The 16,949-nt window shown below is 44.7% G+C and overlaps 1 protein-coding gene across 5 annotated transcripts in view; it reads left to right on the plus strand.

The window, feature by feature from the left end:
• The window catches only part of SLC24A3 (solute carrier family 24 member 3), a 490,708-nt gene that overhangs the window by 438,845 nt on the left and 34,914 nt on the right, over positions 1–16,949 (plus strand). For all 5 annotated transcript variants that reach the window (XM_036323250.1, XM_036323251.1, XM_036323252.1 and 2 more), the window contains 5 exons: positions 1,350–1,375; positions 8,028–8,081; positions 13,589–13,722; positions 15,715–15,875; positions 16,633–16,903. In XM_036323250.1, the coding sequence (XP_036179143.1) occupies positions 1,350–1,375; positions 8,028–8,081; positions 13,589–13,722; positions 15,715–15,875; positions 16,633–16,903 (646 nt within the window). The remainder of the gene's footprint in view (positions 1–1,349; positions 1,376–8,027; positions 8,082–13,588; positions 13,723–15,714; positions 15,876–16,632; positions 16,904–16,949) is intronic.

Below are 16,949 nucleotides of genomic sequence, written 5' to 3' on the forward strand. Positions count from 1 at the left end.
CTGCTCTGTACCCTGCACGTCTTTGTGGTGGTTTCCTCTGCGTCTCACAACAGATGGTCACTGTAGTCGCTGGGGACAGAAGCCAGGCCCACATCACGAGCGGAGTTCATCATCTCCCTGCAGGAATGACACTGTGCACCCAGCCTGTCCTGCAGTTGTCTACCTTGGAGTTCCCATTGGCCACTGCCCCTGAGCGAAAAGCCACTCAGTCGTGATCACACTCCAAGCAGTCATGTCAGTGAGTGTAGGAAGGAAGAGCTGCGACCAGCCCTCGGCTCCTGCTTGAAGGAAGGACAGGTGCACCCATTTCGTTTCAGCAATGTGCTGTCTGGGCAGATAAGTCAGGTGGAGCACACTGCGTTAGCAGCCAGGTCTGGGTTCTAGAATGAACACCGCAGCAAATTCAGCAACCCCAAAACAATGTTTCATGTTCTCTGTGACTCCATTTTCCTGTCAAAATCAAAGAACTTAAATTATACCAGTTTTGGGGGGGGTGGGTTTGCTTTTGTTTTGTTTTTGGTTTTGTTTTGGTTTTTTACCCCAAAAGGAGAAATGATTTTAGATGATATATGGTCTAGGGCTTAAATGAATGCAATCCTATTATGTATTCTCTTTGGATACTAACTGGTCAGAAGTCTCCACTTGGTACTTGTGTGTCTTCCACTGCTCAACCCTTGCTAACCTTCTTCAACAAAAGGGCAGGCCTGTGACCCAGAGCCTGGGCAGCCAGGATTCCAGTCACTGTTGTCACGCATGTATTTTTACCCTCTGCACGTGGTGGCACCTGATGCTGATTCTCTGCTTCTGGCTGTGATGTAAAGTTTCCTTTGAAAGTAAATTCTTCTAAGGATATAGGTCAACTGAAAGAAAGGTGTTGAGTACAAAGAATTCCAGATGTTTGTGTAAAAGCTTGAAGGCGCTGTACCGTGCACAGAGACAGGCTCGCGCTCACAGGTGGCCCAGAGTGGCGGGTGTGTGCGAGCCCCCGCCAAGCGCCTACATCCCTTCCAGACATAAAATTCTACAGTGCGTCTTGCTCTACACAGCAGGCCAGTCATGCTTCCCTCACAATCCGTGGTTGCACAGAAATTGCAGGAAGGATGGGACGACCTATTGCTTCTCCCCTCCCCATCGTGTCCACGCCAGTCTGCCAACAGCACCTCCTTCCACTAACACTAGCCACAGACTAAACCAGCAGGGAGGGGAGCTTGCCCACAGGCTTCGTGTGCCAGGCCAGCCCCACCCCAATTCTTACCAAGCCAGCAGCAAGGGCAGCCTGTCGTAAAGCATGCGTGTTTGGGCATGCGTGCACATGTGCGTGTCTAATCTATACTTTTTTCCCCCCACAGTTCATTTACGATGAACAAGTTTCCTGGTGAGTACCTCTGTTTCCCTTCCAACGTTCCTTGTTATGTTGCAGAGCCAAATATATGGGAGACCAGATTCAGGGTTTAAGGAAGAAAGGGACATGTCATGACAGTTTGGAACAGCTAGCGTTTCTCGGGAACCCTCTGTCCACTTCCAGAAAGGAATTACATTAGCTGCACAGAGAAGAGGTCTTGTCGTGGGCTAGGTGGTGGGTTTCCACTCCTAATATCCCGTGTCTTCGTCCTCCAGGTTAGATACGTGACTTAGCTGTGCCTTTCTGCACTCAGCCCTTGGCTGTGCCATAGTAAAGACCTGACTAATCTTTCCAACTTGTGTCCAGACCTTGTTGGCATATTCCACCTGCTGCCTCAGAACCCAGAGGTGGAGGCGCTTCAGTGACCTCCAACCCATGAAAGTTCTGCCTGACATTTCAGAAGATCTGAGAGCTCTGAAAAGTCAGTGGGTTTTGTTTTGGATAGATTTTTTTTTTAAATTGCCCAAATTAAATACCTGGGAACATTTGTATTTGGGCCAACTCTCCAAATCCCCATTTTTGAAATGGGTTCTGAGCAGTCAAGTCTATTTGAAATGGAAATGGAAATTGGATGTGTTGTGCATTCTTGTTATTTTTTAAACATTTGATCTATAGAAGTAGAGTAATGTGAAATAACATCTTAGGAATAGTTAGGGGTGGTACTGTGTTACTTAAAGCTAAGAATGAACTAGAAAACAAAGCACAGAGTTTGCCAGGCTCCCCTCCCAGCAAAATGGGTGCTAATGCTTTGTTAGAGTGACATCTCTGTGTCCTGGGGTATCTCTGTGACTTTCAGAATTTGGAAGTGGGGACAGGGAGAACTGGTCACATTGATAGAAAATGTTATACACTAGGTCAGGGCATTAAGATACTTTTGCCAACTCTCTGTCCAGGAAGGGTGAGGAGGAGATAGCTTGGAAAACTTGCTTTAAGACACATACATAACCTCTCTATTGACCCATAAAAAATAAGAAGGAGGTCTTCTTTGAGTAACAGTGATCAATAGGCTGAAAGGGATTGAGACACCCAGGAGGACATCAGGTCAGAGATCAATAAGTCAGGGAGAACCTTCTCATGGGACCCATCTGGACATGGTCACCAGATGCAGTGGTGGCATTTCCCCCCTCGTCCTTACAAAAGATTCTCACTGCAGCTGATGGCAGGGGCAGCACAGCCACCGCTCTGCCTTAGCAACCAGTGCTCACACGTGGCTCAGTGTCGCTGCTGTCATAAAGACAGACATTAGGATCACAGTCGACCTCAGAAATGTTTCTGCTGCCTTTGTGCGGGAATCCTTCAGAAAGGAGATTCGGGAGGGGTCTGCTGTCTGTCGGTCTTAAGGAGCTCTCTTTGCTGCATCTCCCTGGCCTTGCTGATGGCCACCATGGAGGGGAGATGAAAGCAGGGTTCATGCGAAGCCTGTTTTAGTCCTTGCCCTCAGAACATCTTTCCAGATATTTCAGATGGGATGGAGCAAGAAAGGGACCATCTATTTCCCCTTCATTTCCAGGGCTGACCCCCCTGTGATGTCAGGTGACCCCATCCTCAGGTAGAACTCAGAGCCTTGCAGCAAGGCTGCTGTACGTGGCATCATGAGGAAGGGGATGGGAGGCCACAGATAAGTGAGTTGCAAATTCCCAGTGTGTTTTCTTCAGCCTGGAGTGGGTTCGCATTATAACTCATGCACAGGCATAGCTTCAGGAAAGAAGTAGAGAGGCTTTCATGTCTCTACAACATTATTTCCAGATGCCAGCCTATTACTGTTATTATGTGGATGGGCTGGCGAAGAACATTTTTCACGTGAGTGAGGCTGAGGAGTTCATGTCTGCGCTACTGGCCCATAACTGCTTTGGAAATTCCAGGGATTCCAGCTCCTCATATGAGAGAAAATTATATTGCACTTTAAGATAGTTGTCACTGTCCACACCTCAGCCCTTATTACCCAGCCAAACATGAGCATTTATTTTGCTGAGAGGGTGTGTCTGAGAGTTGATGTCTCCCTTTGAAGCCAGATTCATCGATCTGTGCAATGAAAGCACAGTCATATTTCAGTGATACTGCAAACATTGAATTCCATTCCTTGTTGCCGAACCTCCCAGCCTGTCTAGAAGTTTCAAGGAAGGTAACCAATCTACCCCAGATCTGCAGAAGGAAATGAACTTCATTTGTGTTTCATTTGAAACTAGAGTTCTCTTTAGGAAGCAATGAACCTCGTCAAGTACAAATACACAAGGACAGTGTCACCGTCGTACACAGTTGAGGTTCCTTCACTGCTCTGAGGCGGCAGCCTGCAGTGAGTCACACTTAGCCCACAGGTGGTACTCAGAATGCTTTTAGTAGCAGTAACAGGAAAAACCAGCGACAGCAGATTAAAGAAATGCTGGTTTATGTTTCTTACATAGCAAGTACCCCAGATGCGGGTGGGCAATGGCTCTCCTTTTCTCTTGGCCTTTTCCTATGGTCCCAAAAGGGCTGCCGCAGGTCCAGCCGTCAAGTTTGGATTGAAGGCAAGAAGGAGGAAGGTGCTATGTCTACCTTGCATCTCTTTGGTCACAGTTGGGTCTGCCTTGACCAGTAAGTGGACAGGGAGAATGGAATTATAATTTTAGACAAATCATTATTTATCCTGGGACTGGGCCCACCCTCCTTGAGATTGAAGGGTTGCTGCCTCAACATAGTGGGGTTTGATTTGCAGGCAAAAGGCAGGGGAGTATCTGTTATGTGCTTTCTAGTTATGTACCTGCCACAAAAGACATTTAAAGTACAAAGCATCCACCTGTTAGGATGTATGTTCAGCCTGCAAAGCAAGGCCCATGAATCCATGATGACGGCTCAGCAAGGCCCACGATGTTGCCAGAAGGAATCTAAACTGTGGCTTCAGTGAGTCTGAAGGTCTAACAAGAAAATGACAGGATCCAGGGTGGTATTTTCATTTCTCCTTTGAGCCTCAGCTTGAGAATTAGGGAGAGAAAGGAGAGCCTGAGAACACAACAAGGAGACTGTCCACCTGTGTCATGTGGAGACCAGCCTTCGCTGTTCTGGACTATAGTTAGGGAAGTGGAGCCATGCCCCCCAGGCAAGAACAAGGACTGGCCCTCCAACACAGAAAAAACATTCTTTGGCAGGAGAATCAGGGCCAGTTGAAGGTGGCTCAAAACAGAAGTTTGGGGGAAGGGAAGAAACAAACCCAGATCATACCACAGGACCAGGTCCTCCGAGGACAGCGGGTGGACTGTGTTCAGAAGCAGATGGAGAAGAGCATCCTGGGGAGGAGGGGGAGGAGAGCTGTGAGCTTTGAGAGGTCTGCAGGCAGTCAGTCAATTCCACAGCTGTTGCCTGAGCACCTTCCGGGTGCCAGGCTCTGTTCCAGAACTAGACACAACACAGAACCCAACTCTTGAGCTCTCTGGGCTAGAGGGGAGGCAGATGGGTGACATGTAATTAAGAGTCATTTGGAGACATGCACAGGACACGGGGAGGGACCCCAAGAGCATTGAGCCAAAACTTGATCATCAGACACTCAATCGGGCCCAAAAGCAGAGGGAATGAATGGGAGATGCAGCAGCACAGAGGCGTCAGAGAACCCGGTGCATTTTGTAGGGGAGCCCTGGGTGAGCCCTGAATCTGGGCACAACAAAGCAAACCTGAAATGTCAACAGAATCAAGGAACCCCCATGTCATGGGCATCCCTGAACCGTGACAGAAGAGAACCTTACTCGAATATTGCAATGAAAGGGCTTGCTTAGAGTGAAAAGTCAGAAAGATCTAAAGGAATTGGAGAGTATAACTCTTTAGAAGGTGCTGAACTTAATTCAACTTAACGAAGACATCATTGATGTTGGTTCATTTTCTGGTGACCCCTCACTGAGTCTATTAAGATGTATTGCAGCAATTACATGACTCCCTTCAGATCCTGGGTATCTCTTCTCTCAAAATGAATGCTGTGAATAAAACCTCACTTTTCCCAAATAAATTGATGCCGCATCTATGTTGGTTTCAATGATTTCAATAAGATAAGAGCCCTGTTCAGGCCATTGGAAATATCTTGCAACTGAAAAGCGATGTTTGGAAGTAGTTCCACCCTGCACAGAGGAGCTGAGGGGAAGAGGAGGTGTGTCCTTGCTGGGAAATCAGTTGTCCAGCAGTCTGTTTTAGGTGTCTGAAAATGAGAAACCATATAGCTGAGGTAGGGGCTAAATGTGAAAACTGCTATCCAGTGGCTGCGACAAACAGGCATTATATATTAATAAGTCATGAGTAAATAAGAATCACAGTCTGATCAGAGGTCTAAAGAACATAAGCAAAGTCTTGTGATAGAAAGTGAAGCAGGGGTAGGCAGGATAGACTGCTTGGAGGAGGCAACATTTAAGCTGATATTTGGAGGATGAAAGGGACCAGCCAAGGAATGAATGGAAAAACACTGCAGGAAGAGGAAACAGTAATGGAAAGGCTCTGTGGGGAAGGAAAAAGCTTGAAACATGCAAATGAATGGAGGCCAGTATGGTGAAGCAAGACAGGGCACACGATGATTTGGAGAGGAAGAAAACAGAACCAGGATATGCACCTTTTTTCTCCTCAAGAACTTTGGGAAGCAATTGAAGAATTTTAAGCAGAAGAATGACATGACCCAGTAGCATCAAGGAAGCCAGTTCGGAGGCTAGAGTTAAGGTGGACTAGGGAGGTAGCAATAGAGAGGAGACATATGAACATAGAGTCCTGATAGACATGGGTGAGGGTAAAGGAGGGCTCCAGGCTGATTTCCAGACTGAGGCCGTGACTGAGCAGGGAGTAGGACAGTGTACTAAGATGGCAAAGCTCAGGGGAAAATGAAGCTAGGAACGAAGAATTCCGTCTGAGATGCATTGAGATTCTACGTGGAGAGGCCATACTCACAGCTGGATACATGAACCTGGAGCTGGGCAGAGGTGTGGGGTAGATGTGTCAGCTGGTCTTCAGAGCAATAGAACAGGATGACATCACCTAGGGCAGTGATGGCGAACCTTTTGAGCTCGGCGTGTCAGCATTTTGAAAAACCCTAACTTAACTCTGGTGCCGTGTCACATATAGAAATTTTTTTACATTTGCAACCATAGTAAAACAAAGACTTATATTTTTGATATTTATTTTATATATTTAAATGCCATTTAACAAAGAAAAATCAACCAAAAAAATTAGTTTGCGTGTCACCTCTGACACGCGTGTCATAGGTTCGCCATCACTGACCTAGGGAGACCGTGTGGGTAAAAAGAGAAGAGAGTCCCGTATTTAGAGGCTGAACTGAGGAAATGGAGGAGGCAAAGGGGCTGGGGAAGGAGAAATTAGGAGGGGAACTAGGAGTGTGGCCTCTTGGAAGTCAGGAGCAGAGTGTTTAGAAGGAGGGCAGGTAGGTAACTCTCAGATGCTGTAGAGAAGTTGAACAGGATGACAAAGAACCGGCCCTGGAGTTGTGTAGATGGAGGGTGCAGGTGCCCTTGACAAGAGTTTCATCCGTCAAGAGTTGCATTGACAGATATAGGAGTTTGACTAAGAAAATGAAAGGTGCTGGAATGTAGTGTAACAAACCTTTGAGAATGTTTGCTAAGAGAGAAGCCAAGATACATAGCAGAAGTTCAAGGGATTTGGACGCCCTGATTTCTTCTCTCAGTAGCATCACAAGCACTTTCTAGAATAAGTAGATAGGCATTTGATAATCATTCTTAACTGATGTTGGTAGCCCATTGTATGAACATACTTATCATAACATATGTATATAAACATTTTGCTTCCTTCCAACACTTCATTTTTATAAATACCACTGCAACAAAAACCCTTGTATGTGCATTCTTTTTTAATTTAACCACATATTTATCTAGGATCAATTTCTAGACAAGGAAAGGAAAAGGAAGGAAAGGAATAATCCACAATTTCTTCATAGACCATTCTATAAGAACTTTTTCTAGAAGCCAAAATTGCACCCTCGGTTGGTTAATTTAATTCTACAACTAAAAGGAAGCCTAGATATCAAAATCCCTTGTTTTTCAGTTTGAAGTTACTAAAATAAAGACAATGGAAGTTTTCAAATTATCAGAATTTTAAGGTAAATTTCAGTGGGTTTCATTATTTTTTGTTTCTTTCCTTTGACCATTTCCCCACTCATTCATTCTTATCTTTCCTGTTGGCATCTTCCCTGCCAGCTCCCTCCCTCCCTCCCTCTCCCACTCTCTCTCTTCTTATGCCTTGCTCCTTAGTTGTCCCTATCCATTCCTCTCATTTGCTTTTGGTAAATATATCTAGTTTTAGTGAGTAATTAAGCTGTGGACAGATTTATAAAGATAAGCCAATATTCAGCAATATTCTGGAAGGCTTGCTGCATTCCAGGAAGGAGTTGGGGCAAGTGAATAGCAGAGGAAGGAGCAGTTATTTCCCTTTCAAGTACAAAAGAGAAAGGTCATTGAAAGCTGTATGCAGTCCGGAAAACATCTTCGACTGGGGAATCTTTGAAAGCAGTCTGCACGTCTGCCTTATCCTTGCCATGCTTGGCAGGTTTACTGCCGTTCACGTTAATTACATTTTTAAAAATAGGCTGGTGTGTTGCAATCTGCCTATGGTGACTTGCTTTAACTAGCCTTTCTTGGTGTGTACACAGGTGGGAGTCTTTAGTCCTTGTGCTGATGTATTTTATCTACATTGTCATCATGAAGTAAGTAAAATGCTTTCTTAGTTTCCTTCCCAAGACTGTTTTCTACATTCAACATATGTGATAATGTGGAAAGAGGAACAGGGGAGAGGTCAGGGATCTGGCTGGCTTTCGCTGCATATCGTCACAGGCTCATTTGGCTCCCTGGGCAACTGCTATGAATCACTGCAGCTCTGGTAGTAGCCATAGAAAAGACCCTTCCAATCCATGTGTAATGATAGAATCAAAGCTTCAGTTTAATTTGAGAAATCTCTCAAGAGAAAGCTCTCTTCAAGGCCTGGCCACCTAGGTTTTGGCTATTTCTTCTTTCTCTTTCATAACAAGAAAGGAGGTAAAACTTAATTACTTATGCTTCTATATAGGATGAGAGAAGGGACCAGAGCTAATTAAGAGATGACTAAAACCATGGTTGAAATATCTATGGACTTCCATTATTTGCCTGGTTATCTAGGGCCGTGTAACAAATGATCCCAAAACTTAGTGTCTTCAAACCACAAACATGTACTATCTCATACAGTTTCTGAGAGTTGGGCACCCAGGAGCACCTTGACTAGAGGGTCCTAGCTCAGGGATTTTCATGAAATTGCAGATTGGAGATTGGCCAGAGTGGCCGTCATCTACTTGATGGTGCTCCAAGGTGGCCCGCTTGCATGGTTGGTGAGTTAATGTTGACTATCGGCTGCAGGCCTCAGCTCCTCACCCCATGGGCCTCTCCTGAAGACTACTCGAGTGTCCCACACAAGAGCTCCAAGAGAGAGCAAGAAGGACCCCACAATGCTTTTTATAATCTAGTCTCACAAATCACAGGCCATCGCTTTTGTCATATTCTGTGTATTAGCAGCAAGTCACTAAGTCCAGTCCACACTCAAAGGGTCTGCTTTGCCTTGTGAAAGGAAGAGTGTCGAAGAATTTGTGGATACATTTTAAACCCAGCACATCATATGGTTTTTTCCCTCTTAGAGTTTGGATAGCTTACTATTTATATCAAGAATTACACTGTAACCCAGCCAGCATGGCTCAGTGGTTGAGCATCCACTTATGAACTAGGAGGTCACAGGTCAATTCCCAGTCAGGGCACAGGTTGCAGGCTCGATCCCCAGCGTGAGGTGTGCAGGAGGTAGCCAATCAATAGTTCTCTCTCATCATTGATGTTCCTATCTCTCTTCCTCTCTGAAATCAAGAAAAAAAAAAAAAATATATATATATATATATATATATATATATATATATATATATATATATATATGAATTGCCCTGCAAATGTTCCCCATACTCGAAGGTAAAATGTAAGCACCAGGGTTGTGAACCTGCTGGTTCATCATTTTGCCAAGTCCCATTGGGATGAGGAGCTTATAAATAGTACAGAGATCTTCAGTGCTGCAGCTGCCAGCCCCCATGGGAACAGTTTCTTTTATTCTAAATTAGCCCATACTTTCCTCAGCATATGTGACCGCAGCGGTGATTTCCTTCTCAGGGGGCAAGAAATTCGAAGGCTTTCAGAAGCTGCCAGTTTGGACATGGCAGGGAGCAGGCTGGAACTGGCAGGTCAAGGTTTCCTTGCTCTGAGGCCTGACAGTAATTAGTCCAGCCACCAGTGGCTGCGAGCCCCGTTCAGAGGAATCAGTGTGGCCTCTGGCAAAGGTCACCTGAACTGTGAAGGTAGGAGCTGGCTTGCCTATGTCTGCAGGCCTGCCACCCACCACTCAATGGGGAGTCCAGGCTTCACCTCAGGAGCTGTCCGTGGTCAGTGCAGACCCAATGTCTGGGTCTTGTTACCTGAAGAAGGCATTTCTCTAGAGTGTCATGGTGTAGAGTAACCATGAGATGACTGACCAAGAAATCAGGGGCTTTTATCAAAAATCACCTTTCATTTACAAATACCAAGAGGTGGGCTCCCACAAAAACTAGAGTTGGCCCAAAGGCTTTCTGACATATCTAGATTTCAAAGGAAAAGCCATTCAAGATGGGAGCATCCATCTTGCTCCTCTTTCTCTAAAATAGCAAAGTTATTAGGGAATCAGTGTCACAGTGGACAGGCCTCAACAATACACGTGTGTTTCTTCATTGGTTTTTATTTATTTCACCCTTTCTTTCTTTTTTCTCTTTTTTACTTTCTGTGGTTCTAAGTTTGAGTTCCCAAAGAGTCAAGAGCTCTTTTCTTCCTTTTAGAAAAGGCATTTTGGTCAGTTTTTCCAAAGAATTGACTGTCTGCTATATGCCCAGCAACTCTAGCATTTTGAATTGAATTTAGATGAAAGCATGTCCCACACTGAATTCACTGGGAGCTTCACAGAATAAGCAGGTCTTCAAAACCAAAGCTGGTCTACAGGGAAGCTGGGTTGAGGGGTTTTACTAGTCCCCTCCTGTGACCACTGCACCCCTCTGCCAGGCCATCACCAAGCCCGTGGGCTGCTGGCAGGGCATGTGGACGTTAAGAGAACACAGTGAGCGATTTCTCTCCTCTTCTCCAAACCATACCCAGTGTGAAAGCTGATGAGGTGTGTTTCTGCTGATGCCTCAGCTTCACTAGCCTTCCAGCCGCTCGGACCAGCAGGAGACAAATAAAACCGGGAATGGCGGCCACTGTGCTTGCGGGATTTTCTCCATAAATCCTGGCCCTAAGTTCTAAATTGAAATCTCTGCTCTTTAGCCATCCCCCTCTGCAATCAGAGGCTTTAATCATTAGGTTTTATAAAATCTGATTTATAAAATTGCATGCTTCACAATAAAGTAGCTTCAGGGTGCAAGCACAAAATTTAAAACACTCAATTAAAAATATAAAACAGAGCGGCAGCCGTTAAAAATGGCATATATTAGAGTCCTCAGCTGCCTCCTGGGTAGGTGGCTTTAAATGACATTAAACACTCTGTCAGGAAGTCAAAGAGCCACTTACTTTGGCCAGAAAGCTCATGGGAACATGAGGCACACCTGGCCTCGGCGAGGACTGATTTCTGCACCTCTGCATCACTCCTCTGGGATTTGGTCCCCAGATGAAGCAGTATGGTCCGGAGGCGAAGATCAAGTCCTTCACTTCAAACCCTGGCTGCGGACCCCACCCTGCCACTGACTAGCATGGGGACCTCGGCCAAGCTGTTCAGGCATTTATGAATCTCAGTTTCCTTTTCTACAAAACAGGGTTAATCATACTTCCTACCTCCAATGTTTTTTGTAAGGATGGGGTGTGACAGCATAGTTACTATCCAATATCTGGTTTCAAGGAAGTTCTCATAATACAGTGGGGCCTTGACTTACGAGTGTCCCGACTAACGAGTTTTTCGAGATACGAGCCATCTCTCGGCCGATTTTTTGCTTTGAGTTGCGAGCTAAAATTCGGGTTACGAGCCAGCTTCAGATACCCCATCGCTAGTTGGCGCAGCGAACGTCACAGTGAACGCCACAACATCAGCCCAGCATCACGTGTCTCACTCGTTCACTTTAAGATTTGACATACGAGTAATTTGAGTTACGAGCTCCGTCACGGAACGAATTAAACTCATAAGTCAAGGCCCCGCTGTACTATCCATAGTGTCGTATCCTGTTACCCAAATCCAAATAAGTATATAACACAGAGTTGTACTTTAACACCAAACCCTCATGCAAGTCAGTATTTCTATGTGGAGAATGGATTCGGGGTCAAGATGACAAGAACAGTGCCCCTCCCACATGGCTCTATTAGTTGGGCAAGGCACTCTTGTTGAGTCTACAATGTGGAAAGATCTTTCACTAAGAAGGATGTTGAATATAGACAAAAGTTAACAGAATAGTGCAGCAATTTTTCAACCGGTGTGCCACAAGAATTTCTAAGCATGCAATACCTGACTATTTAGGCAGGGGCACTGACCAAAAGATTGTCAAATAAAAAGTGGCAATGCCCACACAATAGCCGTCCAGTATGAGTGAATCAAAATTATACCTTTTATTTTCATCAGATTGGCAAAAAATATAATCTATTTTTGGTGGGCCACAGAATTTTGTAATTAGTTTATGTGTGCCATGAGATGAAAAAGGTTGAAAATCTCTGGAATCGTGTGATGGATCCCATGTGCTCACCACCAGCCACCAGCCACCCACAGTTGCTCCATCCACACGCCTATCAATTTCCCTTCCTCTCTATCATTTGAAGTCTCAGACTTCAGGCCAATTCATCCATAAAAATCTCAGTATATGAGATTTTTAACATAATACATTATTATCATACCTAAAGTTAATGCTAATTTTCAATAGAACTGAGGATCGAATCAGTGTTCAGATTTGCAATCATCTCTTAAACATCATTTTTATAGGTTTAGTTTAATCTTATAAATGTCATAAATACTTTAAAAAAGCAGAATCCAAATAAAATCCACTCATTACAATTAATTGCTCCATGTTTTGGCTCTCTTTTCATCTATAAATTCCCCCTCTGTTTACCTTTTTTTTTTCTTTCCATTTATTCTTCAACAAAATTGGATTGCTTGCTCCACAGAGGTGTCCACAGTTTGGAAATTGGTGTAGTGTGGCCTGCCCCTCTGGCCTCTGTGTTTCCTCTGTGTTTCCATCAACCTGATTCAGGTTAAACTATGTCCCAAGTGGTGGTGCATCCTCCAACCAGCAATCATGTTGTCTCTCTGTGATCTCAGCAGCCACTGATGCTCAAAATCTGACTCCATTATTGCTTTAGGGTTGCGCAGTAGTAATGTTCTGCCTCTTATAAGAAGCCCTGGCTGGTTTGGCTCAATGGATAGAGCATCAGCCCATGGACTGAAGGGTCCTGGGTTCGATTCCAGTCAAGGGCACTTACTTTGGTTGCAGGCTCAATCCCCAGCCTGGGTCAAGGCACATGCAGGAGGCAACCAATCGATGTGTCTCTCTCACATCAATGTTTCTCGCTCTCTGTCTCCCTCTATCCCTTCCACTCTCTCTAAAATTCAACAGAAAAATATCCTCCTGTGAGGATTAACAAAAAAGAAAAATGATGGCATAAGAGTAACAGAGAATCACAGGATGCCAATCTGTGACCTCAGGAAACCCAAGACAGACAGAGACCTAGAGTGCCAGCCAATCGGTCACACGTAGACCATGACACACCAGGTAGAAGCATGGATGAGACACCTTCTCCTTTCCCCAGCAAGGTGTCCCTGACAGCAAAAGCCCTGGAGACGTGGCCCAGAGAAGGTAGACGTGGCCATCCCACTAAGTCTCATCCGCGTCCTTCCATGCACGGACTTCAGGTCAGGGAGCTCAGTCTCAGAGGTGCCCCCATGGACATTGAAGAGATTGCAGAGAAAGCAGTTTGTCACTATTTGTTTATGGAAAGTTGATTTCATGTTCACATATCCTTACATTGGAAAATGGGGCAGGTTGTATATTATGAGGGGAACTGCAATGACAGAATAATAACTATAATAATTATTGTTATTAGTAATAACAATAATTATTATTATTATTGCGTCCAGGGACACTGAGTGGGAGTTGGGGAATGGAGGAACAGCGAACGCTGATGGGCTCTCTTCCCTTGTTGCTCTGCTCAGATATAACGCTTGCATACATCAGTGCTTCGACAGAAGGACGAAAGGTGCTGGAAACATGGTCAACGGCCTGGCCAGCAATGCCGAAATTGACGACAGCAGCAACTGCGACGCCACTGTGGTGCTACTCAAGAAAGGTAACCAAGGAGAGCCTGTGCCCGGGAAGTACGGCACACAGGGGGCACTGCAGCTGGCCTGGAGAGGGCGCTGCTCTCTGAGGGAGAGCAGGCTCCTGTCCTCCCTCCCTCCCTTTGGCCACAGCCTGGGGCAGGCTCATACCTGGTGATGCGCTGACTCCGAAAGCCCCATGCAAGTTCTTGGGCAAAACATTTGCTGGGAGTGATACAAGGTGATTAGGACAGGATAGTAAGGGAGAGAAGACCATGGGTTTCGAGCTATTGATTCTATCACATTTTGGCTGTGTGACCATGAAGCAAGTCACTTAATCACTCTGAGCCTCAATTTTCTCTTCTGCAGAATGGGGATAATTTTTGTAATGAGTAAAGGAGATAAAGTATGTAAAATACTTCGTTAATGATAGTTGTCATTAGTACATTTTTATATCCAAATTCACTTCCAGGCTGCATTACCTCAGTTTCCAAGCTGCAGCATGATATAGTTAATGACCTTTTTTTTTAAAGTAATTTTTATATTTAATAGATTCTTGTTAATCAGTTTATATACTTAGACAAATAATATAATGCTCTCCAATAATGTTATTTCTTAGAGCAGTGATGGCGAACCTATGACACACATGTCAGAGGTGACACGCGAACTCATTTTTTTGGTTGATTTTTCTTTGCTAAATGGCATTTAAATATATAAAATAAATATCAACAATATAAATCTTTGTTTTACTATGATTGCAAATATCAAAAAATTTCTATATGTGACACGGCACCAGGGTTAAGTTAGGGTTTTTCAAAATGCTGACACGCTGAGCTCAAAAGGTTCGCCATCACTCTTAGAGGAACACAAAAATTACCAATTACTTTTGCCTAGAATATGCTTCATTTTTTATTTAATTTTTTTAACTTTCCCCTTGAAATACATGAGCTTATTTCTTCTTGATCCCATATGGTTGCTTTGCAGGAAAAAAACAAAAAAGAAACTAGAAAATCTATAGGTTCTTTTCAAATGTATGCCTGACTTTGGAATCTGTTGGTAATTATGAGAATTTTAAAATCAACCAGTTGGTAGACTTTCCTAATTATGTGCATGTTTAACTAAAGACTTAGGATTATTCAGTGCCATCCCACATGAGGATATCATTTACTTTTTTCTCTCTGGGTAGTTTATAACCATAAAAGGAATACTCTTAGGGAGGCAGAGAGTGCTACCTAATATTATTTAGTGTTTCCAGCGATCATTTCATGGTTTAGTGGCTTGGAAACAGGAGTGAGCCCTGAGAGGGCCCGTGGCTAGGTACCCGTGAGCTATGTGCTCGTGTTGCACATTCCTAGAGAGGGGCCTTGGTGAAATTTGTTTCCAGCCAGTCAGCAAATCATTACATAAGATTTGCCTGACATCTCCTTTGGGCCTTGGGCCTCTGTAACGTGGCCACTCGCCCACCTGTCAGCCCTGCTCATAGGCTGGGCGGCAGCAGTGTGTCCATTTCTCCACCGTGTCCTCCACTTAACACTAAAGTCAAGTCTGCAGCTTTTAACCTCTCAGTATGAACATGTTGGCATCTGAAGGGCATAAAAGCTTACTAAAGATTATAGGAGTCTTTGTTATGCCCCAGATCTGAGTTATTGGGTGGCGAGGGGGGGGGGGGGGGCGCGTTTCTTTGAGGACAAGAAGGAATTCTTATTTATTATCACTCATTTTTTCTGTCAGTGAATGATGCTTAAATTGTTTCATCATTTCAAAAGAGCTATCAATGAGCCCCAAAAAGCAGACTTTGGTTCTTCCCCAAATTTTGCTTACTACAGCCCTCCCTGGATGGGTGGATAGATGGATAGGCAGATAAGAAGGGAGGGAGAGAGGGAGGGAGGGAGGGAGGGAGACAGACAGACAACTGGGAGCATAAGAGGGAAGAAAGAAGAGAAAGGAAAGGAAGACTGACTGAATATCTGTTTCCAGCTCCTAGTCTCAGTATTTTTATTTTGTGTTTTTAATCTCCCTAGCCAATTTCCACCGCAAAGCGTCAGTGATCATGGTGGATGAGTTGCTGTCAGCCTACCCACACCAGCTGTCTTTCTCTGAGGCTGGACTTCGAATCATGATCACCAGCCACTTTCCCCCCAAGACCAGACTCTCCATGGCCAGCCGCATGTTGATCAATGAGGTATCTGGGAAAGCACAAGCCATTTGCCGCTGGACAGGGATGGGAAACTAGGAAGGAGAGAAAGTTTCTGGGTCTGAAAGTAGCAGCACCTAATTTAACATTCAACACAATAATATCCCTCAGCCATTTTGAAACATCATTGCTCGCTGGGCCAGCTGTGCATCCTGGTCCTTACTCCTCCCTCCACATGTTGACAGACATGGTCCGGCTCCCAGTTATACAGAAAAAAACTCTCTGATCCTTTTCTATGTATCTTTTTCTTTACATCTTCCAGTTGAATGGAGCTCTCTCGTGTGAATGAACTTGCACAGAAGTAGTTTCATACCAAAATTGCTTTAAAATAATGCTGAGACTCTGACCTGAATTTTCCTATGTATTCCTTTCTCTGGAACAGCAGCCTTATTGGTACACTAGTACAAACACATTTGTGTGGCTTTCCTAAAATTTGGAGAAGAAAGTTAACATCACAGTGCACAGAGAATCAAGAACCCTGATAGAAAAGAAGTACACATCTGAGCAATGCGAATTTTCCTCTAAAGTGCTTTACAAATTCCAGTTGGAATGAAGGTTAATCCTTCTTCCCAGAGGAGGTTTTCTGAGTTGGTTATTACTTTGAGGAATCCCTTGAGACTTGTCTGCAGTGTTCTGAAAGCATCTCCTTGTCAGCTGCCTGGAAGAAATCCCAATAGCTGCTGTTCTGGGTATAGGGATGTACAGTCCATCTTCCCGTGGTAAGAATGTGCCTTTCTCTTTCTAGAGACAAAGACTGATAAACAGCAGGGCTTACACCAATGGAGAATCCGAAGTGGCCATCAAAATCCCCATTAAACACACCGTGGAGAATGGGACAGGGCCCAGCAGCGCCCCAGACAGGGGCGTGAATGGGACTCGGAGGGATGACGTTGTTGCCGAGGCTGGCAATGAGACAGAGAATGAGAACGAGGACAACGAGAACAATGAGAATGACGAAGAGGAAGAGGAGGATGAGGAGGATGACGAAGGACCGTACACACCATTCGACCCTCCCTGTAAGAGGTCCTATGTCTGGGCTGTGGTTGGGGGCTCTTTTAAGGC

This window comes from Myotis myotis, unplaced genomic scaffold, assembly GCF_014108235.1.
Source record: "Myotis myotis isolate mMyoMyo1 unplaced genomic scaffold, mMyoMyo1.p scaffold_m19_p_9, whole genome shotgun sequence".
NCBI lineage: Eukaryota > Metazoa > Chordata > Mammalia > Chiroptera > Vespertilionidae > Myotis > Myotis myotis.